We start from the raw sequence: 26,039 nt of genomic DNA on the forward strand, positions 1-26,039 counted from the left end.
GTTTCTCCTCCGAAGTTCTGAGCACCTCCAAGACGTGCACATGAGGTTTTAAATACTTCAATACAAGTAAGGGGATATTAGCCAATAAGACTTAAAGAACCAAAAGCAAGGAATCAGTACACTGGAGCTTATCAATTTGTAATAGATCACGTTACTGACACTTGTTGAGCTTGGAATTACGAGTTAGGTTGTTAGGCCAATAAACTGACACTAAACTTCAGATTTACGAGATAGCCCAGCAGAACTTTGATCAGTAAACCGACATTTATCACACTTAGATTTGTGACTTAGCTTGTTAGCCCAGCTGGACTTTTCCTTCACATGAGGACAGCTCTCCCACCCCCAGGAAACCACTGTGAGCCCTTGATGTTTCCACTAGGGTGGGGTATGGTTTACCCAGGAGGGATGGGGACTATGCACCAACACTCAGGCAGTCTGCTCTGTCTGGGGCTCTGATCTTGTACCACACCACTCCCCCCAGCCCAACACCTGGGACAGTGGAGCTAAGGCAGTGATCCTTCCTGCCTGTTTCCCAGCGTGTAAAAGGGGAATATGTGCTCTTCCCAAGGAAGTTCTGAGCGACAACACCTGCGGGTGCTTGGTTCTCAGAGCAACAGAAAACCCAGCTCCGCATGGGGGCAACGGGTGTGATCCCCGTAGTGTTTCTGCAGAAGCATCTGATGGAGGGCTGGATCAGGGAGGTAAAACATGAGCTGCGGGACTTGAACGGTTACAGAAGGGTACAGAGGTAGGTCTGCCATCTCAGGGTGCCCTAGAGGTAAAGCTTTTTCTCTCCAACTCCGCTACGACACTCCCCTATCCAGACCCATCCCTTCTCTGCTCTTCCTGTCCATCTGTATCCCTCCACTTTTCCCCTCTTCTCCACCCGCTCCCATCTTCTCCCTCCCTCGCTGTCCCACCTTCTCTCGCAGAATCCAGAGAGGATCCATGTCCCTCCTGCGCATGCGCTGTCGGTGCCTGGTGGTCCGCTGGTTCGAAGCTCCATGTCCGAGCCGGGGATTGGCCCCAAATGCTTCTCAACTCTGTCGCCAGTTAGGCCTTTGGTTCCTGCCTGGGGCCGGGGCTTCTGGCTGTGGAAGTGCAAGGTGGGGGGCTCCCGGGAAAGGGTTCAGGCGGCTTCGGGAGGGTGATCCGCCTTTCACAGCCCCCAAGGGCGCCAGTCAGCCCGTGTTCAGCTGAATTTCTCTGGCCAGACCCTTCTGACAGCACCACCTGCCCCGGCGCCCCGGCCACAGCTGTCCAGGTCCAGGTGTGCGCCTGCCACCTCTCACGCAGCCGGGATCCCCTCAGTCCACGGCTGGCGTCCCCTTCCCCTCTCCCGCCCGCGAGTCCTCTCCTCCCGGGCTTCCTCTCCTCGGCCGCCTGCCCGTCCCCACCAATGGGCGGGCTGTTTCCCGGGCGGGCGTGGTCTGCGGACCTGGACGGGAGCGGGCGGCTTATGCTGGTGCTGGGGCTGCCCTCCGAGCGGGGCTGCAGCCCGCACCCCCCTTTCCCTCCCCCATAGGGCTGCCCTCCTTTCCCTTTCACCCTCCCTCAGGACCAGCTCAGTGGCGTGTGTGCTGCTCCCCGGGCTGAGAGCCTCTGGCTGTAGCGCCCAGCTTCACCTGGTGGAGTCGGGAAAAGGGAGCATCAGTGCTGAGCAAGCTTCTGTCTCCTCCCTCAGTGTTTCTGCCGCAGGTAAGTACCTTGAACACTTTCAGGTGTTATGATGGCGGTGCTTGTTGATGTCACGTGTTTTTATAGTGAGAGGGATTAACAGTGGTGAAAGCAGGGCTTGGTTCTGTTAAAAATGAGCTGAAGGCATGAAGCTGTGATATCCTCCTTCCTTCCCTCTCCAAGGGTGAAACGTGTGACCGTCGATTTTAAAAAGACAGTTACAGTCCCTAACTAGCCCAGCCCAGCTAGTGTGTGTTAACAGGAACAGCATCACCAGAGGCCTTGGAGACCCAGGGATATTGCAGTCCTAAAGAACTCCTGGCACAGTTTGGTTTGTATTGGTTTTTTGTTTTTCTTAAATTGTGGGACAGACTAGTGGTATAAAAAGAAAAATATTTGTCAAGAAATATTTTTTCATATAACAGCGTTATTGTGATATAGTTCACACACCATGAATTCCATCCATTTAAATGGTACAATTCAGCAGCTTTTAGCATATTCACAGTTGTGCAACCATTATTATTCCAGAACGTTTTTATCACTTCAGAAAGAGCAGTGGAAATTAATGACCTATCCACCCCTCCAAAGTGGTGGTTCTAAAGAAATTTCTTGGCTAATCTTGACCATAAATTCACTTGTTACATTCCAAGAAAAATCTGGTAGGAATTCTAATCAGAATTGCAATGAATCTGTCTATCAAAACAGGAAGAATTAACGTCTTTATGGCACAAACTTCTTCTACCCATGAATATATTTCGGACCCTATATTTTCCTCTGTCCAGAGCCTGGCCCATGGGAAGTCCTCACTACTTGTTGGGCTTGTGAATGATGAGATTCTATACATCGTTAGTTGCAGCTGTAGCCTTTCACAGAAGAGAAAAGAAACCTCAGTGAAACAAGTGACTCTCTGATGGTCAGAAAGAGTGACAGCCATTGCTGGAGTGATCCAGTGGACTTGGTGTTTGCAACCAGAATTCTCCACCACCTACAGCTAAGGGGATTAGAGTGTTCTTTTATTTTTTCTTAATGGCGTTGCTTTTATTTTTACTTATTTTTTAAATTATTTTTTATTTAAGTGTAGTCAATTTACAATGTTAGTTTCAGGTGTACAGCAGAGATTCAGTTATAAACATATGCATATGTATATATATGTTTTAGATTGTTTTTAGTATAACTCATTACAAGAAATTGAATATAGTTCCCTGTGTTATATAGCAGGTCCTTGTCATTTATTTTATATTTACTAATTTGTATCTGTTAATCCCTCCTTTCCTGCCTGCTAAATACAGTTTGCTTTCTATGTCCATGAGTCCATTTATAGGAGCACCATTTTTCCTAGTAATATATGCTCTTTGGCTGCTTTCAGTTTCAGTAATTCCATCTTATCTGTGGGCGCTTTTCTTCTGGTGGCCTTTATGTGGTTTGCACACGTGGTAATAGAGATCTTTATTTGGGAGAACTCCAGGTCTCGTGTAGTCCCTGGTACAGAGTGCCCACTGAATTGATGATTGAACTGGGAAAAAAGCACAGTAAATGCTGGAATTTCCACTATGGTTGAGAATTCCAGGTTTCAATAACCTGTTTAGACAACCTTAATATTGGCTGCACCCATTCTGGGTAATTTGGTGGAAATTCATGGTATGGTGGTGTAGAGACGGGGCCTTATATTCTTCTTCTCTTTCTATTTTCTAACACTCATTCTCCTGGGCCTTCCAGATCCTCCCCCAGAAGTGCCCAGGGCTGGCTTGGTGCTGCACTGAGGCAATATTTGTTAATAACGCCCTTTCCTCTTCTCCTCTGAGCCTCCGTTTCTTTCTGTGCACAATGAGCGCTTAGACTAGATAAATACTTTTCAGTTTCTTTTAAAGCCATGTTTCCTTTGAGAAACAGAAAATGCAAATATCTCCTCTCAACCCAACCCTTTAGATTTTGGTATGTCCTCCAAGGAGTGACATAGCTCTTTGTGAAAAATTGATGTGATTTTGATTGCAGGTGACACAGAAAAGTCTCTTCAGAGATTTATTGCAGGGAGAGGGCAGGAAAGGGGCAGTATGTCACACTTTCTAGTGTGAGCAACGGAGCAGGGACTTGGATTTAAATACGGTGTCTGACGTGGCCTCTCTCTAATCTTGTAGAATGTGATAAACTTCTCTACCTCAGTTTCTTGATGTGTCAAGTTGGGGTGATAATATTTTAAGGCTTCTGTGAAACATTATACAAATAAGACATTTGTGTCTCGGTAGAAACAAGATCTGCTAGGGATTCAGGGATTTGTTTAAAAAAAATTCTTGTCCATAGCACTCTGTCTGTGTGTATTTAGACGTTCCTGGAGGGTGAGGGTGAGTCTAAAGTCCATTGTGTGACAGGTGGCCCATATTTCTCCGTGTCCCAGTTTACCCCCTACTCCCCAGTCCTCTTCCTCAGTCCAGGATGAAGTTCCCTAGTAGATTTACACAGAGTTCTTGTGGAAATGGCTTTTCATTTTATTGTTTCACCAAGAAGGGCTGCCATCATGATCTCTGTGGTCAGGTTTTGAAGGGCTGCCATCATGATATCTGGTAAGAAATCTATGCAATTTGGAGTTCCAATTTAATGAAAAGAAAAAAATTACAAATAGAAAATTAGAACAAGGGTGGTGACAGGGGCTCTTTTAAGTGGACACCATTAGCTTTGTTAGCTTCAGGTGCTGTGGCCTGTTGCCACGAGGACCCATCCTCTTGCTCTGAAGTTGGAGGGACTAGTGGGCTCAGTGGGAATGTTAACTGAGTGTATCTCATGGGCTGGGCATTGTCCTATTTGTACTGTGTGTTCCTTATTTGAGACAGTGAGCTCACCTAACCTCGATAACCTCTTTAAAATATTAGACTTTTAATTTTGAGATGTAATGTAGATTCCCATGTGGTAGTAAGAGATTATATGGAGAGGGCCTATGGACCCTTTGCCCAGTTTTCTTAATGGTTCCATCTTGCAGTGTTGGGGTACAATTCATTACTGACTCACTAACAATTTGAGGTTTGTGTTATTGCCCTTATTTCTATTCACGATTAAACTGGGGCTTCGAGAAGCACACAGGCCTGTCCAGGTCACCCACATTGTTAATGCAGAGTCGGGTGAACGTGGGCTTGGGATTTCCAGGCAGTACCATTATGATGGTTTGTGGCAGGGAGCAGCATTCACTTTGCTTGTTTATTCATTCATTCAACAAACATTTATTGAGTAAACTCTGTGGGTCAGATGCTTTCTTAGGGTTATCTGATTCTTCAGCAGTACTGAGAATCAGGTAATGTTTATATTTTTTATTCTGAGAAAATTAGCTCTGAGAGGTTATAACCCCCCAAAGGAAGTATAACTCATAAAGGAGGGATAGAACATGTGTACAGTCACCTCCTTTTATGCAGGTGGTACCCTATGCATTTTACATTTTCAAACATCCGTAATCCAGATATATTCTTGTAAGGCAAGGCTTTTTTTTTTTAATTGAAGTATAGTCAAGTTTACAATGTTGTGTCAATTGCAAGGTGTTTTTTGACTTTTGAATTAAAAAATACTTTTTCAGCTGGGTAATTAGGTGTATTTACTTGTTTCATTTTTAAAATGAGGTACTGTGGTTTGAACACAGGACCTCGTACATGCTAAGCATATGCTCTACCAATGAACAGTACCCTCTACCCCAAGGCAAGTTTTCTTATCCATTATTATGAAGCTTAGGAGTTCAAATAAATTGAATAGGAATCCAGATCTTTTGATCCTACTGTGGTCCTTTTCTTTATATTCTGCTGAAGGGGGTTGGGGAAGCATTTCCTTTGTTCATTTCTTTATTCAGCATTTTTGAGCAGTGACTTTGCATCAGGGCCTTGCTAGGTGCTTGGAAATAGAAAATAAGAAATGACCTTTATCTGCAGAGGCAGGAAGCCTAGACCAAAAGCTGGGTAATGTGATCGAGCTACAGTAGCCATATGCAGACTCTGAGGACAAACTCTACCCTTGGATTTGCTTTGGCTTCCCTTGTCTTCTGGCTGGTACACACCAGGTCACCGCAACCCAGATGGGCCCGTAGCACACAGCAGAGAATGTACCTCGATCTCCTCTCCCCTCTCGGCAGGGCCTGCAACATGAGCATCCCTGACTACGTGCAGTGTGCTGAGGACCACCAGACTCGTCCCGTTGTGGTCCAATCCATAGAGATCATCTCAGAGGAGAATTTCTTTTGCATCTATCAGCTACTCACCTCGGTTAGCCATATCAGCCCTTGTGGTTCCCAGTGGACACTCTGTATCCACTACAGGCACCGCTATGTGCCAGAGAATCGGTGGAGCGTCTTCCAGAAACACCCCAAGGTCGTGGGCCTTGTCACCATTACCGAATGTCTCTCTGCCAAGGCCTTCGAGAAGCTCCACATGCAGAGGAGCTGTATGGCACATCGCTTAATGACTCTCAGCTTTTTGTCTTTGTGCAGCATGGGGAGGTAGCCGAGCAGACGCGCACCGACGTTGCCTTCAATCTAAGAGTACTGCAGGGTGGTGGAGAAGAGGATCGAGGACTTCACTGAGTCACTCTTCATGTTGCTCAAGTCCAAGTGGCTGGATGGTGGCCCCAAGAATTCTGGGGACAAGATCCCCCTCCCCTGCATCCCGTTTGAGAAGGAGGACTTCATGGGACTGGACACAGACAGCAGGTAAGTTTACCTGGAAGCCAGTCCACCTTGGCTGTGTGCTGGATTGCTTCCCTACATCCAGAAAGGGATCAGCAAGGAAGAAGTCAATCTTGTAGCCAAGGGGGGAGGGAGGTGCAGCCCGCCGGTTTCCAGACATTTCAAAGTGAATCCGCCTTTATTTCAGAGAGATCCTTTTAGGGTTAGTGTGGACACTTACTCCCGCTTTACAGCCAGGAACATGGTGGGACCCCTGGAGTTGCTGTCCAATAAAGTAGCCAAAGCCACTGATGCTAGGAGCACTGGGGAGGAGGCTGGACTCAGCTGAGATGTACTGTAGGTCAAATGCACATCAGACGCTGAGGCTTGTCTAGTAAAAGTACATAAACTATCTCTTTACTTCCTATATTGATTACATGTCAAAATAATAGTATTTTACATACAGTAGATTAAGTAATATCTGTTCTTAAAAACACATTCTAGTATTTGTTTTTTGTTTGTTGGTTTGTTTCTTTGTTTCAAATTTTAAACGTGGCAACTGGGAAACTTTCTTTACATGGCTCTCATTTCATTTCTGTTGGGCAGCCTGTCCTGGTACATGCTCATCCCTTTGCTTATAGATGAGATGCTGAGCCCCGAGAGGCAGAACGAGGCGCTGGTTGAGCTGCGGCTGGAGCCGCTGTCACCTGCCTCCCTGGCCCAGCACCTTTTCAGCTCAGGCCGTCTCTTCCTGCCCGACAGCCACCATGCCAAGTTAGGACATCAGAAACACCGCCAGGGACTTCCGAATGAACTCCTTATGCAGGGAAAGGCGTATCACGGTGTATGGGACAGAGTAGGGAAATGTTCATTCCCACTTTGTCCCTGTGATTAAGTCAATGGCCCCACTTTGCCTCGGAAGTACAGATGAGCTATTCTGGGCTGCCTACCCCCCACCTTCTGCTCTGTTTCCCCATATATCTATCGTGTTGTCCCTCGGGCTGAAGAGGGTGAGATGCCTTTGCCGAGACGTGGTCCCCCTTTGCTGGGGTGAGTGAGGGAAGCTGTGTCCCCCCGGCCTACGGCCTCGGTCCTTGAGTCTGGAGAGGGCTCATGGTGGTCCCACAGGTGGCGGTCAGAAGACCTGGCATGTGCTACCGGGCCCGCTTTGGAGGTGGTGCTCTGTGATTCTTGAACTTACCTAAAATCAGATCCTACTTTCTGGTTGTTGGTAAGTTGGAGGAGAAGATGCTAGAGAATTAATAAAAAGAATGTCTAGACCAGCCCTGTGAGTGAGAAGCACAGGGGACACTAGTCCGACCTGCGAGAGCCCACCTAGCAGGCTCTGGATGAATTTTCTGTTCCTCCCCGGAAATACCTCTATGGCTTAAGGAAGAGGAGAGGCATGTCGTGGCCATGATCTGTACTTGTCCTCACAGGGCCCTGTGATCTACATGCCCGCACTCCCCATCTGCTTCTTGGAGATGAGTTGACATGTTTAGGAGCCTGGGCACTGCTGAGGGCATAGCTCCCAGCACCATGCTACACAGAGTCTGGCTCTGTTCACCTCACCTGTCAACTCCTGCTGAGGCCCCAGACATTAGTCAAGGTAGGTGCATCAGCGAAACCTAAGCAGGGACCACCTTCTCCCCCTGGACAGAGTGGTGAGTGAGCAGTGGAAGCCTGGAGCCCTGCCCCAGCCCCCACGCCAGTGCCACTTCTTTTGTCATAGGAGGCACTGGTGACATTTTTGCTCAACAAATGCTTGTCTCTGCGTCTGCAGACCCACCAGAGAATGCCAGCTTGTTTTTGCCTTTTGAAGTCTGCCCTTGGGACTTGGCGGAGTAGCCGGATGTGTACTTAGCCCACAGTGGTTCAGCGCATTGAGCCTGCCTCCTTGTGGGTCTGTGTATTGTGGTACCATAAGGGCTCAGCCAGCATCTGAACGTCATTGAGATAACGCGGCCAGTGAGCTAGGGTCAAGCACATTCTCCTCCAGTCACTTTTACTCCATTGTTTCTTTTACTATTCCACAGTCATTAATTTTTTAAACAATGCTTTGGTGCAGGAGCAGAGCCTCATTCTCTCCTGCTACTCTTGTTGGAAGTGAGTAAAACGGTCCAGACTGAAATGCGACAAAAATTTGTAGCTCAAAAGCTGCCTAGACGCTTGTAGGTCGAATTTTGGTTAGGGGAGCTGAACACGTTGTGGTCCCCCGGCAGCGCCGCTCCCCTCAGGCCCCTGCTTTCCCTTGAGCAGGAGGTGAGGTTGGGCCTCACCATCCCCTTGTCCCTGGCCTCACACACTCACATAAATTCTTGTACATGCAGTCAAAATCATTTTTGTTCTTGTGTGATTCTAATTTTCTCTTGTTCCTCTTTTCCTTTTTCTTTACTCCTTTTTCACTTGTACTGCCCAGTGAGCATGTTGTTGCTTCTGAAAATGTGGGCTGTGCACACCCTGCATTGGAAATAGCCAGATTGCCCTCCGTACAGTCTCCATTGCTTTAAAAAGCAACAACTTAACAGCTGTTTTGATCCATCTATTATCTTAGTCATTTTTTATTTTCTAATTTTTTGGAATATTTGCTTTGTTAGCTCATCACCCACTGGTGTTTGATACCTGTTGAAATCCTTGCTTTTGAGGAACATGTTTGGTCCTCCTTTTATTTGGTGACAAATGCGCCCTTATTAAATTTGATTGTTTTGATAAAGTAAGATGCGAATTGATTTAGTCGGCTGCTCAGGGATTCTTTTCATGGAGTATTTAAACTTGTAAGGTCAAACTCTGCAGCATTTTGCTCGATTCCTGCTTTTACACAAACGTGCTCGGCACGCGGTTCCTGGCTGTCGCTGTGTGACGTGCGTGACGGCGCTTCCTGGCCGGCGGTCACTGGTGAGGAAGTGGCCGCCACGGAGGTGACAGCTGCAGGGGACGCTGTTGGAGGAAGCGGTCACCGTTTGGTTCTTTAATTTTTTTTTTTTGCATTCAACTTCCCCGTGCCATTTACTTTACTTTGCCTTCATAAAGGGGCAGAATTGGGTCTAAAATCCATGACACTATTTGTTCCCTTTACGAGGCTGGTTTTTCTGAGTATCAGGACAACATGGCCTTCTCCTAAGTAGCTGGCTCACCTGGATCTGTTGGACACAGGGACAGCTAAAAGGGCCATAGCTTCCTCTCTGCTCCAGCCAGTGGGCATTCAGAGCTGGGTCTGTGGTTTGCCTCAGCAGCCGTGCAGACCTCCCTACCCCGGCCTTTACTTTTAACCCATGTTGGCAGTAAAGAGTTGAATCCGTTTCTGTTGCAGCTGACATCCACCACTGACAGCCGTGTCGTTAGTTTGTGGTAGTCAGTCTCCAACACCCCAGACAACCGTGAAGGAAGATGATTTGGCCGACCTAGGACCCTGGATTCTCACCCTCACCATGGTTCATCTCACCCGGTGGAAGGGTTTGGCCACCACCATCATGCTGACCATGGGGCCTTGTTTCTCCTTTCATGCTCTGGTCCAAATGTGGACACTTCATTTTTCACTGAATTTGTCTCGCTTGAGACAGGCCAGAATATCTGAATGAGTCCATCACATTCTGGGTGGGGAACAGAACAGAAGTAAGTGTCGCAAGTAGATGGAGTCTAGGCTGTCTGGGTTGGCAAATGCAGGCTGGGATCTGTGAAGGCTGGGCTGTACACTGGACACAGGCCTTTCCCGTGGCTCCTGAGAGCCCATGAGTTGAAGTGATAACAGCCTTGCGTGGGTTCCCCCATCCTCATCTGCTCATTGGCAAGTGTGTCTGCTAATTAGGAGCTCCCCCAGACCTCGGGCCCTTCAAAGCTCAGACCATGAGAGAACCTTGAGTCCCTTCTCCTGGACATCCTGTGTGAGAATCCACTGCCTTCTGAGGTGAACAGCGGCAGGAGATGCCTCCCCCTCCAGGGAGCACCCTACGGAGGACTGTTAGTGCACCATGCTGTGAGCTTGTGTGTTTCCGGCCATGGTCCCTACATAACTACAGTTGAGATGGGCTTATTGATGAAAATAACAGGACTGATTCCAGGGCAGGGCCTGGGGGAGGGAACAGTGGAAATTGAATGTGACCTCAGACACCTCGGTGGGTGCTGGGGCTGTTACTAAAATGGGGAGTCTGGGAGATACCTGCCAGGAATGGAATTCTAGAGTAAATGGTGGACATGAGGCACTTTTAAGATGCCATTTGTCATCCAAATTAGGACTTCAAAGAGGCACTCGGGTCGATGAGCCTGGGGCTCAGTTGAAGGAGCCGGACTAGAGATACACGTTGGGAGTCGTCATTCTTAGCTGGTGTTCACAGCCTTGCATGTGAATTAGATCATCTCGAGAGCTGCAGACTGAGGCTGAGGGGGGGCAGGGCTGTGTCTTGGTTGGAGGAAAGCCCAGACCATACAGCTTTGGTGTGTCAGTCAGTGGCGTTTGCCATTTTCAAAGCAATGCCAGTTATCCTTAAGGGGCCAGGGGCTGGGCAGGGCCAGCCGGGAAGAAATCTGAAGGGAGGGTCGTGGCCACGTGTGTGTCTTGGGAAGGTGCAGAGTCTGCAGGGTACGGGAGGGTAGACTCCTCAGATGCTAGAGTTGCAGTGAGGAATGGGGAGAAGTTAGTCACAATCACCTGTGAGGGAGGGAGGGAGGTCTAGGGAGCCCCACCTTACCGGACTCGCTTTCCCATGAACAGAAGGCAGTCAGACAGAGGATCTGAGGTGAGAAGGGATGGGCACTGGGAGGGGAGCCAACCTGGAGAATGGTGCTTGCAAAATTCTGGAATAGTCTCCCTGAAAAATAGAGTTAAAAATACCCAGACTCTTAAGAACATTGTTAGTGACTTGGGAGGAGGCAGTTGTTTTTCTGGCCTCCTAAGGGTAAGGCATGTATCCAGGGATACACAGAAGATACGGGCAGTCTGTTCCGGGGGCTTGATCGTTACTGGGGGAACAGTGCAAGTTTAAAGGGGGAAAAGGGCAGCGGAGGGAAACTAGCCAGGCCCCGTGTCAGGTACCAGTCGGCCGCCCTACTTGCGTGTTGCATTCACATCCATGCCTCCCAGGTGGGCGCTGACAGCCCCCTTTTGGGGATTGGGAAGCCTTCTCAGAGGGGTTAAAGAATTGGTCCATTTAGCGACTAGTAAATGCTGTAGCAGGATTCAAGCAGGGCCTTGTCAGAATTCAAGGGCATGTTCTCTCTACTGTTTCCAGTACTTCCCTGTTATACCTGGAATGGTGAAGTGGGTCAGTTTTGGAGCCTTTCAGAAAAAGTATGATTTAAGCGCCTCTGGACTGTTTCACAAAGCTCAGCATTCTTTGATGGTTCTGAAGCACGCAGTGGTTTTCGCCCCAGAGAGGTAACGTCTAACTCCTTTGATGATGACGTGGTTGCAAATGGTGTACAGGTGCAAAACCAGACTTTGCAGCTTCTGAAGGGAAACTCTCCAGTTCTCCCTTGGTCGGCTTTCTTCCTCGGGATGTATCTGTGCTGCAGCATAGGCCTGAGCTTTCCATATGGAGTGAGAGTTTAATATCCGATGTTAGCATAAAACGGTCAGATGAAGAAAACCGACGTTGACAATTTATTTTTGGGTTTCATTAGTCAAGATATACTATCAGTTAATGGCCCATATAGCAAATGAAATTGAGTACAGGACATAGCATTTCTTACTTTCTATTTAGAGTTCTCTTACAGAATAATGTTGCCTGCTTTGGAACATCAGCTCCACCACTCACGGCTCCTATCAGTGTGTTGGTGTGATTGCATTTACAGAGTGAATGTAATCTGGGCTTCCTCAGCCCCAAACACTTCAGTGCAGTATCACGGGCTGTAGACGTCTGTTAGTCACGCAAATACTTCTAAAATTATATGATTCCAGAAAAGAAAGAAGAGAGAGAGAGAGATTGCCTTTATCAAATTTCCTTTCAGTTCTAACTGAAAACTGTTGTTGAGCAGCTCTGGTTTCCTTTGGATAAGAATATATACATTTCTTTGCATGTAACCTGGGTTTTGGGCTAGAACACCAAGTTCTTGCTGTCCACAAGCCACAAAAATAGTAGCCAAATTGCACACGTGTGAAATAGTTTATACTTTTTTCTGAGAAAGTATCCTTGAATTTGGGACTTGGGCTGTGATTTCTGCTTTTTGCTTCCCCCACCTGTCTTGTAATCTCTCACTCCTTCCCACGTGGTTCCCAAGTGTTCGTGGTCTCAAAGGAGCGGGCAAACACCCAGTTGGTCACCATGTACTGCTGCTATACATAGAGCCCTGTCAAGACCTAAAGGACATTATCAGAGAGGACTTCCTGGAAGAAATGGGCTGTACATTTAGTTGTGAGGACAGAGTAAGAGTCAGCCAAGAGAAGGAGTCAAGAATGTGGCTCAGGTCGCAGGTGCAGCCCGGGCAGAGGCCTGGAGGCTTTTGGCGTGGGGACCCGGGGAGAGTGCCCTGTGCGGTCCAGGGCGGAGGGAGCCCCTGCTGGGGAGGACACTGGAGAGAGTCCAGGGTGTAGGGCTTTGGAAAAAGTTGAGTTTTACTAGAACTGACACAGTAGGCAGTGAAGGGTGTCAACAGAAGTGACCCTCAGGAAAGGTACTTCTGGTTTTGCTTCTGATATACTACAGACAAAAGGGTCGGGACGGGCGAGAGCAGGTATGTCTGTCCCTTTGAGATCCAACCCGTCATTCATTTATTCATAACACGTGCACTTAAGTGAGTCTAGGGGAGAGAGAGTGTAGCCACATAAATAAGCAAAATGTATTTGCTTCTTGAGAGCTTAGCATTGTCAGAAGTTGACTTAGCCTAGAATGTTCTAGGAAGAGAGGAACAAATTGTGGAGGTTGGAGGGAGGGAAGGCTTCCTTGGGAAACAGTCAAAATGAACCTGGAGTCAAGTGGGAAGTAGGAGCAGGTCAGGGGGCTCCTGAGGTCACTGGGGGCCTATGTACTGAGATGAGGCTGGGCGAGCAGGGTCTGGGGTGGGGCTAGAACTCTACCAGGGAGCCTCTGAACTGTTTGAAGTGGGGTTGATGTAATCAAATTTGTGCTTTGGGAAGGCTATCGTGGCTTTGTGTGTGTGTGTAGCGGGAAAGAGGTGGAGGGTGCCACCAACTGGGGGATCATTTGAAGACCATTCACAGGCTGGGATATGGGCTTCGGGGCTACTTGGGGACGGCAGGGGCAGTGTGGATGCCGGCTTTCCTTATGGGGGACTTGTTAGCGGGGCTGCCCTAGAGGCACCTTGTTGCTGGAAGAAAACTGATGGAGGCTGCCAGATGGACATTCCTCTTCTCTCCTTCCGTGCCTAGTGTGATGATCTTAGCTCAGCCAACATTTGGAACAAAAGAGCTAATCTCCAGGGTTGCCCAGGCCTTTGTAGAGCTCCTTCGAGTGAGATCTGATAGGATTTAGGTTTGTGTTCAGATCTGGATGTTCACTTAGTTAGAAACGTCCTGTCATTTCGATTTCCATAGGGGTTTTTATTCCTGATAAAGATTGCTTTCTTGGTGAGAGGAAAATTATTACAGCTGTTGTCTTTTTCAAAAAAAATCATATGTTTTAAGAGCTTTAATATTCAAAAGAATAGGAATATATAAAATATTTAAGGAAGTCTTTGTTGTGGTTTCTTTGCTTTCTGAGCTAACGTGGAGTTAGAGCCTTTGCATTACTTAATAGCACATCCTTGTCAGTATTTAAAGAGCTGTTAGTGAGCACCCCAGGCCCAACCTCTCAAAGAATCGTTAAAGTTTGCTCTGAAATAGTGAGGTCATAAAGCTCTTGTTTTCAGAAATCAAAAGGTTTTAAATACGCACCATAGCTCCATTTATAAAATAATAATAAGTTCAAAATTAAGAAAATGGAGGATAATTGATTTTTTTTAAAGCCTAAACATAAACTTTCTTGTGCTAATGGTGCAACTGGAAGTTTTGAAAAGAAAAATCCTACTGCAATATCATCTACGTGGTATATATATATAAGTTTCACGTTTGAAAAGTAACTGCGCAGTGGTTTTCAAAGTCAGGAGCATTCCAGCTCAGATACTGGCAGTGATGGTTGCTGGTTTTCAATGGAAGAGCCTAAATTTGCCTTCTTAGCTTTTTTTTTTTTGTACTGAGAAGGTTGAGTAGTGCTTTGCCAGGATGATTTTCGGGCAATTTGAGGGCAGATGTCGTGTTCCAGCAGTGAGATATTTCCATGCATTTTATTTTCTGGACATCACCAGGGCACATGTGGGGTTTGTGCCTGCAGGCTGGAATGCTGCAGGACTCCCTAATCCATCACCATTATGTCCTGGTGCTGCTCCGGTCAGTGAATGATTTTCTGTGACTTGGAGGTAATGTGGTCTGATGGTGATGATCAGACTTTCAGTTAAATGCTATTAATTGAAATAAGAGTAACCTAGAAACATTGCTCTAACAATACAGGATGAGGGAGGAGGATTGGCTGAGCTGCTTGCAGTGGGGTGTCTTCTCAGGTGACTCCCTCACCGTGATTCCTGCCAATATCCGCCCCAGCCCTGCACGGTAGTCCTGCCGAAGCAAGCAAGCACTTTGCTCAGAAACGCACTGAATTTCCTTGTGCCTCTGTTTGTTGGCTTTTTTTTGAAAGCACATTTTGCCCTTTGCTTAAATGCCATCCATGCTAGTCATCCCTTACACTCATTCTTCTGGACCTCGTCCATACATAGCTGCTGAATGGATGAACAGAATGTAGTATCTCCATGTAGTGGAACATTATTCACACGTAAGAGTGAATAAAAAAGAAAAAAAAAGAGGAAAATGAAAAATGCCACCTGTTTTGGGAAGTCCACCCTGACTGTTCAACCCACACTTTTCCCTTTGAAACCCAATCACTTATGTTCCATTCTACTCTTTTTGATAGTACTTACCACCTTCTAATAATCTTTAACGTTTCCAAAAAAAAAATAAATAAAGAGATGCTGATGCCACTTCAAAATATACAAGCCTTGCTAACAGCATGTTAATTGAAAGGAAGCAGACACAAACGGCCACATATTGTTGATTTCAGTGATCTGAAAAGCCCAGAAAAGGCACATGCAGAGGCAGAGAGCAGGTGATGGTTGGAAGGGGCTGGGTGGAGGGAGATTGCGGGGTGAATGCTAGTGATAGGGGGATTCTTTTGGGCTGATGAAGTGTTCTGGAAATAGAAGGTGTTGAGGGCTGCACAACCGTGATTGTGCAGAAGACTGCTGAGCGCTGTGTCTGGGAGTGCCTGTTGTTGGGGCATCTTTATTTTGTTCACATCCTGCAATGTGAAGGGCCATCTTCTGCTGTGGTCATTCTACTCCTGTGAGTGGTGAGGGTCAGAGACTTTGTAGAGTCCTATTTCTTTTCTCCCTCTGGCTGAGTGTAGGCAAATAAATTTAAGCCTGAGAAATTGCTCCATCTGCAGAAATGTCTTTCAGTTTTGCCTGGTGTAAAAATCTTGAGAGCTTTTAACCGTTGAGGCTAGTCTGTGGGGGTAAATAGCCTATGAAGCCTGGGTGAGCCCGGGAAGAGCCGCGCTTCCCTCCCAGACACGGGTGGGGATTTCACCCCCTTTCAGGCAGTGAAGGGCCCAGACCCGTGGGCAGACTTGACAATCGTGAATATTTACGTGTATCCGCTGCTTCATCTTGGATATTAATTTCAAGCTGAGTCAGTTTGTGGCGGCAGCCTCATCCTACATCAGGAATTTATAGTATCTGCTCTTTGAGGTGAAGACCTGACAGACTTGATTATTTAACAGTCTGCTTTGAATTGATATCTCAGATTCCTTTGTCAAAAGCAAAACAGCAGAAATACAGACGTCCTTTAATTCCAATGTGGCCTGGAACGGGTTTAGTGTCTGTGCCTCAGTGGCCTTATCTGCGGGTGGGGAAGATGATAACAGTGCTTCCCTCAGAGGAGCTGGTGAGGGGAGAGTGAGAAGCACAAATGGAGGACTTACACGAGATGCTCATAAATGACCGAATTTAGTGCTCTCCGCCTGGTGAGGCCTTAGGGGCAGAGATGTCAGAACAGAGCAGTCCTAGCCGGAGCTCGATACGTGATGGTAGCTGTTATGATCAGTATCACCACTGTGGGTTATCAGGTAGTTTTAAGACTTGGTAATATGATTTCATGAATAATGTTAAAAGACTAGACATCTCAGATCCAGTTTACATAGTCCTCAAGATTTCTTCTGAGAATTGGATGGTTTCTTCCCCATCTTAAATCTGAGATGAGTCTCTAAAAATTTCCGTATTCCTCCATCCTTTTGCTTTAATTCTCTATTTCTTAAAAAACAAAGTTTTTATATGTAGTTACTGGGGACTGAACTGAGGGCCTCATGCATGCTAAGTACATACTCTCCAAAATGAGGTATAATCTCTTCCCTGATTTTTTTTAAAATTTACATCTTAATTTTCAGAGGTTAGAGGCCTCTAATTATTTTTCTGGAGACTTGTCCATGAACCTGTAAATCTACAATTAATGGACAAAATTTGGTTTATTAAAAAAAATCTATAGAATATTCTGCAGTCCATCCAAAAGGAAATGCTCATGGACTTAGAATGTTTCTCCTTTAAGGTGATTTCTCCTGTTTGGTCGAGCTTAATTTGTTAACAGCCATCCTCATCATCATAGTGACCAAACTCGCTGTGAGTGGACGCCTAACTGAGGCTAAAATGCTTTGCTCATGTTTTACTTCATAGCAAGTGTTTGATTGTAGGTATCAGTGTCTCCTTTTTTGTAGCTGAGGGATTGAGAGATGGGTCAGCTTGCCCCAAATCACACGCAGCTGGCGGTGGCTAGCTCGATGCTGGAATCCAGGCTGCACAGGATGAATTCTCAATTGCTCCTCTAATCAGCTTCCCGTTGAGTGTTTTCCCGAACTCCTGTGAGCCCATAAATGACCGATTTTAGCTATCTCAGCCTGATGAGGTCTTCAAAGGAGAGACACCAGTGAGAATGAGAGGCAGAGTGGCATAAATTAAAATTGTACATTTTCACAAATGTTTTATTCTCAGGTAATGACTTTAAAGGTAATATTTTTTTAATTTAGTGCTTTGTGAGAACTAAAAACAAAACATTTAAAATAATTATTGTGCAAGAGAGAAGTGGTCTTTGAAAGTCCAACTGTTGCTAATGATGTTACTTGTTTTTTCTAGTGGTGCTTATTTACTGAAAAATTTCCAAACACTGAATTTGTTTTATGTAGTCTTAGTATGAAAGAAAACTTTGTCAGTGAGTATTGTAAGTAAAATCCTTACTCTTTTCTTTCCTGATGATGAATATCTTAGTTGTTTACATGGCTTAAGTATATTTCGTCATTTGTGAAATTTGAGTAATATGGTTTACCTTGTCTGACTGTGAGAGCTGGACGCCTTGTATACAAAGCACCGTAGAGGTGCTTAATAAAAATGTGCTGTCACAGTGACTGATAGTTTAGAAGTATCAACTCTGAATACTAAAAAGGGTAGCTTATTTCTGATGCATATTCAATATGTATATATATGATATACATTAATATGGCTTAAAGTAACTAGGATTGTTTTTTTTTAAGTGCAGTATGAAGCTTTAATGAAATCTGTGTCATTCTAGTGAGACAGGGACTACTTAAATTGCCTTAAGCAGACGACCTTGAAGATTATTTACACAGAATGTGTATTGTTACAGCTCAGAATTCATGTTGCCGTGTAACCATCCATCAGACATTTAATTTCTCGGGATTCTGACCAGAACCATTAAGTTTAGAAAAATCCACGTTGATTATTATCAGGGAATAAGCTCCTCTCTTTTGTGACTAAAGAAAATTTTGATTTTTTTCTGCACTCTTTTCAGGTTTTAAAATTTCAAAATTTTGATTTGACATGTCACTTTTTTAATAGAGAGAATAAAGCTCATGCTGTTTTAATATGTAAATAAATGTTTTTGTATTTCAATACCCTTCTATGATTTCCTGGCTCTTTGAGAAGTATTTTGCAAGATACTTAGATTACCTACTGTTGGAAAAATACAGACGTGACTTTTATGAATATAGGCGTAGTACAGTTCTGTTGGTTTTTACTACAGTGCAAGACATGAGACCTAGGAGAGCTTTGCTGCTGATTGCCAGGAGGACAGATCTCAGGTCTCAGTCTCCCCTGGTGTAAAATGAAGTGGCTGGACTGGATTCTTTCCTCTTCTAAGATGAGCTTCCATGAGCCTATGTCTTTTGTTTATATTTAGGAGTATTAGCAATATCAGATTAAATACTGAATACCCCTCCATCCCCCCGAAGCAAAGTGCAGTATATGCTACATAAGCTTCTAGTTATCTGATTCTCGTTTCTCATCTTACAGTCAATTTTTGTGTTGCATGTTTCCCGGCAACCTGGAAGGTCTTTTTAGCCATAGGTGGCGCTGTTGCAACTTTTTACAGTCTTAATTTTTCTGTTTGTAAAATAAGGCTTAAACAATGTGATTTTATTTTGATTCCTTTGCTTAATGCTTCAGAATAGCACAACGTCCATTATGTCTTTCTACCTGGAAAATTTTTTTCTGCTTATATCATAGTTTTATTCTTTTATCTCGCTGTGAACATTTCAGACTTGCTGTGCAAACAATGGCAAAATCGGGCTTTTCTTCTAGTGTTAGAAACCAGTGAGCCGGGATATTTTAAAACAGCTAGAAGCTGCCTCTGGAGCACCATAAAGCTGAAAAGTGTGTTGAGTTCTCTGAGTATTGACCCCGCCGCTGTGTGTTAATTGGTGGGAGTTGATTTGGTACATATATGATGGGGTGTAGTTTCTTGACTTGGGTTTGCCTGCACGTGCTGACACTGAACCACGTGATCCTGAGTCAGCTCGTTCTGAGTTTTCCCCTCGTCTGTGAGAAGGGGACACTCATATCTGCTTTGTAGAATTGTGAGAATTAGTAATTATGTAACATGTTTACCACAGTGGGTATGTCAAGAGAGCTCATAAACTTTAGCTGCTGTTTTGTGTGCAGCCATCATTTTATAGTCTTTGGTAATTACAAAGAAACAAGAAAATAAGAAAAGCTGATTTTATGATGAAAGATATTTGAGGAGGTTCCATAATTCCTACACCCATAATTTAGCATCAGCAGAGTCAGAACTGTTACACAGTCGCCCTGGACCAACGTTAAGCCACAGAAATTTTTGTTACTTCATATATGTTGGGGCCTAAGGGGAACCAATACTTATACACATGTTGTCTCCAGCAGCCAACTGAGAGATGACACAAAAGAGTAGGCAGGTGATAAATGTCTTCTTTGTTACTGATGAAGCCACGTTCTCCATGAACTTCAGGGCTGTGGATAAATGAGTGTCATGATACTGTGTCCCAGAAGTAGAGACTCACCCTGTCCCAGGTATCTCTGGGCCACAGCAAGCCTTCCCTTGACAGAATGTGCCCCATCATGCACAGGGCTGTTCTGCAATGCAGCTGAGCATCCAGGGTGCTTCCCTAGGGTAGTCAACACTGGAGGGAAAGGAAGGGTTTCACATGCCCTGCTTGTCTCCCTGGAATCACAACTCAATCCGTTAATGTGAGGAGGGCTAGCTGTGGGCCAGGCGTCAGGGCTGTGAAGGGAGTAGCACTCTGCATGGCCCAGAGGAGTGGGGAGGAGGCATCCCTTCCATCAGTTTAAACAGGTGGTGGGATGGAACAGAAGGGTGCATCCCATGAGTTTATAAAAGGAGAAATAAGAATATCCTTTGGGTATTAGTCTAGCCAGGAAACACAGAAGATGATTAGGAAGGAGACTTGTAAACCACTGTAATATTAATTTGACATTTGTTGAGCACCCAAAATGTGCTACATTCTTTTCTGAGCGTTTTACAGAAATGAATCCTTCAATCTTCTCAACAAGCGAGTAAGGAAGGTTTGATTGTTATCCCAGTTTTACAGTGTGGAAATTGAGGCACACAGAGGGTAAGTCGACCAAGATCACAGAACTAGTAAGTGGCAGAGCAAGTATTTTAACCCTGGCTGTATGGTATTGTGGCTCCCAGAATGGGCTTTGGGTGTTTAAATGTATCTGCATCCCTCGATTTCTGTACGTCTGTGCATCAATTAGCCCAGAAAGGACAGGGAAAGGGGAGTTACACAGGTGCTCACAGTCGTGTCTCGGCAACTGTCCACGAAGAGTGCACCGTGATTAGAATTAATTGTTTTCCAGGCAGCAGATCTGTTGGTATAACAGAAATTTAGTCCATTGAATTCATCTAGAAATCCTTCCTGCTCTGCTTCTGTCCACATTTGCCATGTGACTGCCTGCCCGTGTTTGGGCCGTGGAGGAGAACATATACTCATGGTTGAACTCTGATATTGCAGTCTGGTTCATAGTTTCACATCTTCTGTTACATTAATAAGTTAAATTTCTGGTTTTCTTGCATCAGTGTCTCATGAGTTTGGTTAATGTGAAACCAGTCCATGGGAGCCCAGGGGTTATGATGGTATAAATTTTTAGCACGTTGTGGCACTTCTAGCCATGCAGACATGACTGGGGGATGTATGCCTTTCTCACTGATTTCTCCCAACAGCAGGGTCCTCTCACGGATGTGAGGCTGGGAGCTCTCTGAGTAGCTCAGTCAGAGGCCAAGTCCACCAATCCGAAAATGATGAAGTACCTGGAAGTGGGTTTAATAAAAGTAAAGGGCTTCCAGGTAGTCCGATGGGCCGTTCAAGAAATTTGGTGAAAAGCTGTCCACTGTCTGTGGTTTAGCTGCTTCTTTGCTGTTGAAAAGTCTGGAGTAGATGAAGGGATTTTAAAAAGCAGAAAGGAGTGATTTCAGGTGGTACGTCCACACCGGTGAGAAGTGATAGATGACCGCCTGTGTGAGGCACAGACAGAGTCTTACAAACTTCATAAACCAGCTTCAAATGCTCTGCCATCTGAGTGCGCTTCATATGGGGTCCAGTTCATCACTGGTCACGCTGTGAGGGCAAGTAACTGACGATGGCAGAAAGGACACGGAGGCATCAAAAAGGTCTCACTCATGTTCCCTGTTTAAAGAATGTGGCACAGTGTATTATATTTGAGCTGGTTTTTCACTGAACAGTTTTTAGTGTTTTCTGGGACTCCCCAGTGCCCCAAGGTTCCATGCAGCTGGGTGTCCCCTCATTGCAGCTCCGTCAGCGCTTGCCCTGGGCTGATGTGGTGTCACGGGAAGCAGGACGGTCAGCGTCCCCGGCTCCTCTGAGCTCCGTCTCCTCATCTGCAGAGCCTGGTTTCTCATCCGTGTCTACTTAGTAGGGTTGCTGAGAATCACACGTGATGGTTATCAGGTGTGATTTCTGGTTGTCTCTGCGATTGGCAAATAGCCAATAATTGACAGAAACTCTTGTTTTTTTTTATTGTAATTGTGTCTCCTAGATTGCAGTGGTTTTTAGTCTGCATTTTTTATAACTTTACTCATTTTTAAATATGCCCTTATTTTATTTATTTTTTTTTGAGGTACTGGGGACTGAAGCCAGGACATTGTGCATGCTATGCAGGTGCTCTACAACTGAGTAATACCCACCCTCCTTTTCTGCACTTAAAAATAAATATTGCAATACACAAAATAGCTCTTAAACTCCATGATGGGACCTGGTCTCTGTATAGGCAAATGAACACGTATACTATTTCAATAAGAATAAATGCTGTTGAGACATACGTTTCTGAATCTGTTAATGTGCTTAAAAACGATCATAGCTAGTGATAAACACGAGACTTAGATCCAGGACTTTTTAGGGTATGTTTTGCCATCATGGGAAATTACATTCTACCGAGAAGGCTAATTGGGTCTCTTTGATATTTGGATGGTTTAGCAGGTGATCAAGGCTTTCCAAAGCTGACAGTTTTGTATTTTAAACTAACTACAAAGTTATCTTCTAGAAGATGGAAATCCTAAGTTTGTGAATTTCCCAGTAATCCAGGGGGTATGTGTCTGTGTCTGTGTCTGTGTCTGTGTGAACGTTTGTGTGTGTGATTTCAGGAATGTAGAAATAAGTTCCATATAGACTTCTGATATCTTTCTCTTCCAGTTCAAGGTTTAAGCATATACTTACACAAATAAATTGATTTTCTTTTGTCATTTGGCATATTGGCGGGAATAAGAGGTTCTCATACTTGTTTCAGAAGGGTTGGGAAGCATGAGCTTAGAAAACGGGAGGAGAAAGAGGCAGGGAGACACTTCACACTTTGTGCAGTATATGAGAAACAGTAGCTTTTCTTTTCTCTTTTCTTCTAAAGCAAACTGGCTCTGAATTGTAACACACTATTACTCAGAATTGCTTTTCTAATCAGATACAAGTGCCTCAGATTTTTCAAGGCAACATGAATGATGAAATGTGTTTTAGCATTTATCTTTAAAAGTAGTTTTATTTCTCAAGTAAAAGACTATAGCCTGTTTCTTCCAGCGTCTCAAGAAATTCTCATTGATCTATGTACATGTTCTATGTGCTTATTTTCTTTTTTTTTTTTAAGTGCTTGTTTCATTGTGGTGTGAATGAATGTTTAAAATTTCTGGATTTTGATCTCTAGAAAATGCTGATTTATCATAACTGTTAAAAACCTGATTGTTCTTTGGTCCTTGTTTGGTGGGGCACCCTATTGATTACTCTTGTCTGTTAAAGAGAGAAATTCTTCCTCTAGCCTGCAGATCATTAAGTGTATGGTTTGCAGTATGCCTTTAAATTTCATTGAATGCATTGAACATGATTGTCCAGTGAATTTTGAGTTGACTCATAGTAATGACTTTGCTTTGATTCTGTGGCTTTTGCTCCTCTCCACAAGAGCTTGAATTCTCTGTTGCATTTTGTATACGTGTTCTTCACAGTGGAAGAAATTTTGCATTTTTTACAGAGGTGGTTTTTCCTAACACCTCTGAATGCCTTCTGTAATTGATACAACAAAAATCTGTTATTTCAATGCTTAATTATTTCATACACTAGTTTTTGGCTTAATCAGAAACAATGACAGAGTGATAATAAAAAATAGGAAAACTTTCCTTCCTTTGAAGAATAGAAATCAGGTGGTCAGGCTCACCCATGCTTTGGGCCTGACACACTTAATCTCATGTCATTGTGTATCATGATTCGGAGATGGAGTTGCTTCAGGTTTATTGATTTTTGTTTTAACATTTGTGTTGAATTCTTTCTCCAGGCTTATGTATCCTGTTGGGTTTGTTGAAACTGTAGAAGGGAAACAAAAGCTTTTTTTGGTTTCCGGAGTCCTGAGTTGCTGATGATAAAGAGTTGAGGTTGGGCTGAGGAACAGAGTGACACTCCCTCTGCTCCCAGCTGAAATTGATGAACAATGAAATCAATTAAGTGTATCGGTATTTGACCAATAGAAGTTAGCGAGCCCAAACTGGCTAGTTATGCCCAAAGAAAGTACTGAATTCACCTGCAGAATTAGGTGCTTTACCAAGAAGAAGCAGCTTAGAGCAATCAGAAAAATCAGTCCTATGATGAGATATAAAGTAAATATAATATCTTTTATTTCTGAAACTTTTCTACGTTAAGTTGTGTAGAGCTAAAATTAAGTTTCAAGCACCAGGAGTTAACAGTGTGGGTGGTTCTGTATGATCATTATTCAGGAATGTGCCTAGACTCTGCTAGAGTGGCTGAAGCTGGCAGGAAAAGACCTGGAGCCAGGATTTGTCACCTTAGGGTGTCCTCCATAATGGTTCCATGTGGGAGCCCATGATTGGGTTAACAAATTGTAACAGACCCCAGCCGCCTGTCAAATTTAAGAAGAAAACGTATGCTTAGTAACTGCTTTGCAAGCAAGTGCCTGTGCATCCTCACTCCTGTCTCCTTGCCTTAAAAAGCAGAGATAATGCTTTGCTTGCATAGATGATGTTTTAGATAGCACTCTGCTCATCGCAAAGCAATGACCCAGGCCCCCAGCTATAAAGGCTGGGCTTGTGTGCAGTTAGATACTCTATTATCCCCCAAGCAAGGACCTAGCTGGTCTGGTGGTCTGCTTTGTAATTCACATGTCTAAAGAATGTATCTTATTCCCCTCACCCCATGACTTACCTAAAGATACACTAAGCCTTTGTACTCATGGTGGATTCTACAATCTCTGTCTCATCCTTCTTTCCCCAAGTTCCTGCTTATTATCACACAACTGTTAATGACGTTTTCCTTTGATTATACACAATAAATATGGGATCATTTGAGAGGCTCGTGGAGTTGGGTCCCTACGCCCTCTCTCTTTCGTGACTTTTTCCACAGAGTCTTGAGTATTCATTCCCTGTACGTAAGACTTCTGCCAGCCAGAACCCACAGTTCCAGGTGAGAAGGATGCAGGCTTTATCTCTCCTACCCGAGGGAGAGAGAGTAGAAAATTGAGATCTGCTCTTCCGTGGTCCCTTCCTGCCCCAGGTCTGCTCCAGTTCACCTGCAGCCTTCTGGCCTCTGCTCACACTGCCTCTGTCCCAGGACTGACAGCAGCCTTTTCTTCCCTGGTAAACATTTCCTGTGCCTTTTAGAAGTTGGTCTCTTCTCTGCAATACAACCCTGGCAGATGTGATGGTGGTAAACGTGCTGGTGGGCAGTCACTTGGGGACTGCCAGGAGCCATGCTGATTCTCCTGAGTCTCTCATTCGGGGTTACAGAACTGTCGAGCAGCAGAGGAAGCCCTTTAACGTGAGGCCAGCTCAGCATTGCATCACTTTCATTTTATTTTTGAATTTTCAGTGGAGAAATTATTTGTAGCAAACTGTTCCAGATTTTTGGCTGCCTGCTTTCCTCACCACCATTTCCTTGTTGGCTCTGGTGCTTGTTGTAAGAACCAGGTTTCTTCTCTGGTTATTTCTAGCAGCTGGGCTTGCCGAATCCTTGATCTGCATTTGAAGCAGAATGCTTCTTCGTGATGTCAAGCTGATTTTCCTATTTCTGAATATTTCGTGTACACTCAGCAACTCTTTCAAGTGAAATGCTCTTGTCCAATTCTGTTAACCCATATTTGCCGATCTCCTGCTTTCATGCTGAGGGCAGTTTCTTCTTCCTGTAATAAATGTTAGCAATTTGCATTTACTATTTGAAGGTTCTGGCCCTAGGTGCTTTTGCCCTTAACAGTTTTAATACAATTCACCCATTAAAATGTGCAGCGGTTTTTACTCAAAGCCCAGAATTGTGCATCGCAGTCAATCTTAGAATATTTTCATCCCCCAACAGGAAGCCCTGTATGCACAAGCAGTCATTCCCATCTTCCTCATCCTCCCCCAGCCCCAGGCAGGCATTGTTCTCTCTCTATGGATTTGCCTGTGCTGGACATTTCATGTAAAACAAGTTATTTCATGTAAATGGAACTGTCTATTGTGACTGACTTCTTTCACACTGAGTAACTTTTTCAATGTTTTTCCAGGTTGTGGCCTGGGTCAGTACTCTATGCTTTGCTATTGCTGAATTATATTCTACTGTATATCTGGGCCCTACTGTTTACCCATTCATCAGGTGATAGTCGTTTGTGTTGTTTCTGCTTTTTGTTTGTGAAGAGTAATGGCGCCGTGAATACTCCTGTAGGAATTTTTATGTGGACATTTGTTTTCAGTTCTCTTACTTGTGTGACCAGAGAGCAGAAATGCTGGGTCATTCATAAACCAAATGTTCAACTCTCTGAGGACCTGCCAGGCTGTTTTCTAAAGTGGCCACGCTGTGTTACATCCTCACCAGCAAGGGCTGCGCGCTCCGCTTCCTCTGTGTCTTCATTAGTGCTTGTTACACATTTTTTTTAT

At 44.8% G+C, this 26,039-nt stretch overlaps 1 protein-coding gene across 1 annotated transcript in view; it reads left to right on the forward strand.

Annotated features, from left to right (window-relative positions):
• The first annotated feature begins 946 nt into the window (after positions 1-946).
• Positions 947-26,039, forward strand: part of LOC140687908 (trafficking protein particle complex subunit 9-like) — a 169,580-nt gene continuing 144,487 nt past the window's right edge. Inside the window, exons 1-4 of the mRNA XM_072945833.1 lie at positions 947-1,106; positions 1,559-1,698; positions 1,861-2,008; positions 6,116-6,352. Coding sequence (XP_072801934.1) covers positions 6,237-6,352 — 116 coding nt within the window. The 5' untranslated portion in view covers positions 947-1,106; positions 1,559-1,698; positions 1,861-2,008; positions 6,116-6,236. The remainder of the gene's footprint in view (positions 1,107-1,558; positions 1,699-1,860; positions 2,009-6,115; positions 6,353-26,039) is intronic.

This window comes from Vicugna pacos, chromosome 21, assembly GCF_048564905.1.
Source record: "Vicugna pacos chromosome 21, VicPac4, whole genome shotgun sequence".
NCBI classification, from domain to species: Eukaryota; Metazoa; Chordata; class Mammalia; order Artiodactyla; family Camelidae; genus Vicugna; species Vicugna pacos.